Below are 3,822 nucleotides of genomic sequence, written 5' to 3' on the forward strand. Positions count from 1 at the left end.
CTTCTCTGCGTATCTTATTCTGGAATCCGGAAATCTGGTATGGGTATGGTGGAAAGATGTGCTTTGAACAAGATGGGTTTTTGTTTAAATCTCCTATACCATTTACTACCTGTGTGATCTTGCATAACTCCCTTAACCTACTTAAGACTCTGTTTCTTCATCTATAAAATGGGGGATAATAATAATACTTCTGGGGTTGTTGTGAAGATTAAATGAAATAACATGTGGAAATCAACTAGTGGTAGAGTGCTCTGCACACAGGTTTTCAATAATTAATAGTCGTTCTTATTCAGGCTGTAAACACCTATGTGCTTGGATTTTCAATGTTTTTGGCTCAGATATCGGTCCACTTTACTCCTCTTTGGAAGAAGAAAGAAGTGAAACTCAAGTGAGTCTGTCTTGTGACTAATTTGATGTTGTGGATAGACAGCTTAGTAGAAAAGAAGGTTGGAGGTCTTGCCTAAATTGATTTTGTTTGTTTTTGTTTTTGAAATGGAAGATATGACCTATGCTGAAAAGAAGTTGAGACATCCTCTCCATGTATCACATAGAGAAACAAAAGTGCCCCTGGCCACACAGAATGCAGCCTCTAGTGCTATCCAAACATGTAGCTATTGGAAATGTGATGCAGCTCGTTTGTCTTTCTATGTTTCTGAAGGATGTCTCCCTTGTGGAAAAGCTGACTGGATGATTAAAAACCTCCTGATCAATGTAATGCTTTTTTTTGTTGCTCGGGGTTTATCTATGTGTTCTTTTTTTTTTTTTTTTTTTTTTTTTTTGCGGTACACGGGCCTTTCGCTGTTGTGGCCTCTCCCGTTGCGGAGCACAGGCTCTGGACGCGCGGGCTCAGCGGCCATGGCTCACGGGCCCAGCCACTCCACGGCATGCGGGATCCTCCCAGACCGGGGCACGAACCCGTGTCCCCTGCATCGGCAGGCGGACTCTCAACCACTGCGCCACCAGGGAAGCCCTACGTGTTCTTTTTTTAACCAACTAGTTGGAAATACATCTCAGGTTCCCCCTTGCTAATCTGGTGTGCTGAGCAGGAGCCTGTTCTTAGAAAAGTACAGACTTTGGAGCTAAAGAGATCTGAATTTGAATCCTGACACCTCTACTTACTAGGTGTATTACCTGGGGCATCTTCTTTTATTCATTGATTCGTCTATTTGTGTTTTCATTCTCATTCAGAACGTTTCTCGAGCACTCTCACTATGCCACGGTACAAACATAAAGCCACGTGACCCTGCCGAGGACAATTTGTCCTCGGTCTACCCCAGTAGCCTACAAACTTTCCTGACCACTCACACCATGAATAAAACATTTTTGAGCACAAGCCCTTCATATACGTACATTTTAATGTATTGTGTATGTGACTTCTGCACAATCGTGCACATAATAAGACATTTGATTTTAAAACGTATAGTATTGTATCACATACCACCTGGGTGAATACACCCAATTTTAGGGGCTACTGGCCTAGTGGTAAGCTTATCTGAACCTCACTTTCTTCATCATTAAAATTGTGATGATAAAATCTGTTTCATGGTATTGTTGCTCATTCATTCACTTAACAAATTTCATTGAACACTCTCCAGTGCTAGATGCTGTCTGAGGGACTGGAGATAGAGTGTTAACTGTCCATTGTGTTTTTTACTAAGGGGAAACTTCCATTGGGGGGGATATTATTATACTTACTTATGTTTTTTTTTTTTTCATCTTCAAAAAAGTTTATTAGCATGATTAAAAACATTTTCTTGAATAATGATAGAATTTCTAAACATGAAAGAGTATCAGTGGCTATATCCTATAACCAATATTTGCAACTGGATGGACAGTTTTATTGCCAGTCTTCATTTTATTAAAAACAATCCATATTTATTGGTTCCATGTGAAGTCATGACTATTGCTTTGCCTGGGAATGAGTCCCTACTGCAATTAAGTATAAAAAATATCTTCCATAATCGGAGTGTGACCTGCATTACTGAGTAAAGAGTTAATAAAAATCCTCAAAGAGCTGGGTTTTTGTTTTTTAAAAACATTCCTTTTACACACTACAAAGAAATAATTAGTATTTTGGCTTTTTAAATTCCTACATGATATTTAGAATGGCAGTCCCCAAAGGTCCTCCCTTCGCATAATTGAGAACGCAGACCCTCTTTCGGAGCATACATTCTTGGGGTGGACTGTGAAAATTTCAAGCTCCACGTGTTTATACTGGTTTGAGAACAAAGACAGCGTCATCCAGAACGTAGTAGTCATTATACATGTCACCTTCACACAGGTATGGCAGTCTAGTGAAAGCTTCGATAACAAAACCAGCTTTTCTGAAAACTTCAGGCAGACTATTCACTTGTTCTTCCCAATTCTGTCCCTTGATTTCCAAAATTTCTGATGGTTTATCCCACTTGCCACCGTTTTCCACATAGGGATGAAAAGGTAAGACCAGAGCAAGGATGACCCTGCCTCTAGTTGGCTCCAAGACACTTCTGATATCTTTTAACAAAGTCAGGGGCTGATCACAGCGGTCCAGCAAATTCAAGCAGCTGATGACATCATACTGGAACCCTGTATTCTGCCATTCATTTATACCAAGTACTCTGTATTTCTTCTTCTGAAGCTGCCATATCATAGTTTCAGACAGCTCAGTGGCGTAAATTTCTTCAAAATGAGGGCTCATGATTTTTGTGACTTCTCCACCTCCAGCACCTAAATCAAGAAGTCTGTGCGTTTTCCAGTCTGGATTAATTTTAAGCAGTCTCTGAAACTGATCTGGTGAAAAGACAAACATTGAGCCTCTTCCTAGCAACCCATTGATAGATGTTCTAGACATAAACAGGCTAAAAACAGATGACACAAAAGAGTGATATAATTGGATAAACAGCCAGCCCGATTTCTCAATGCTGTTGTTTAAGAAGATCTGTGTTCCTTGATCAAGGTAACTCTGAACAAAGACAGCCTGGAGTGATTCACATAATTTCTCTCTGTTGCACGCATACCACTGGTGGTTCTCCTTCCTGCCGCCCGCGGCGGCCGCCGCCGGCCCGCCGGGGCCGCTCGTCATGTTCACGTACAGGGAGCGGGTGAGCGGGCTCCGCAGGGTCCACATCCTCTGCGCCAGCCACACGGTCGCCAGGCTCAAACACAGCCAGCCCGCGAGCAGTCTCATCGGCGGCCGCGGCCACTCGCTCGGATCACCGCCGGCGCCGGGGCAAAGGAGGAGGACGCGCCACCGCCTCCAGCCGCCGCCGCCGCCGCCGCCCAGGATCGAGCCATCGCGCCCAACTCGCCCATCCAGCCCCTTCAGGGCCGAGGCGGGGGGTCACTTATGTTTTAATTGATATTCAATTCAGCTGGCCTTCTGTATCTGCAGGTTCCATATCTGCGCATTCAACCAACAGCGGATTGAAAATACTTGAAAAAAAAAATACCCAGAGAGTTTCAAAAAGCAAAACTTGAATTTGCTGTATGCTAACAACTAGTTACGTAGCATTTACATTGGATTTACAACTATTTACATAGTATTTACATTGTTTTAGGTATTATAAGTGATGGAATAAGATTATTTTAAGGCAAGAAAAATTACAAGAAAAATTAAACATAAAATTCTCTCTCTGCCTGTTTGAGCCACTATCCCACTCCCCTTTAGTATGCATTGTGCATCTTCATTATACATTAACTAGATCCCCTTAGAAGATGCCTACTCACCAAAAAAAAGCAATTTCCTCCTGGTGCCCTCAAGGTAACTACTTAGGAGATAACGTTCCTGTCTCAATCCTGTAAGGTGTCACAATAACCCACTACTCACCTTGTTGGACTATGCAA

The 3,822-nt window shown here is 42.4% G+C and overlaps 1 protein-coding gene across 1 annotated transcript; it reads right to left on the bottom strand.

The window, feature by feature from the left end:
- Positions 1-2,091: 2,091 nt before the first annotated feature.
- LOC307177027 (protein-L-histidine N-pros-methyltransferase-like) lies at positions 2,092-3,312 on the bottom strand. The gene has a single exon (XM_079903708.1). It carries the CDS (start codon positions 3,164-3,166, stop codon positions 2,210-2,212), a length of 957 nt encoding a protein of 318 aa, XP_079759834.1. The 5' UTR covers positions 3,167-3,312; the 3' UTR covers positions 2,092-2,209.
- Between the last annotated feature and the right edge of the window lie 510 nt (positions 3,313-3,822).

Source organism: Stenella coeruleoalba (assembly GCF_951394435.1).
Source record: "Stenella coeruleoalba genome assembly, chromosome: 19".
Classification (NCBI taxonomy): domain Eukaryota; kingdom Metazoa; phylum Chordata; class Mammalia; order Artiodactyla; family Delphinidae; genus Stenella; species Stenella coeruleoalba.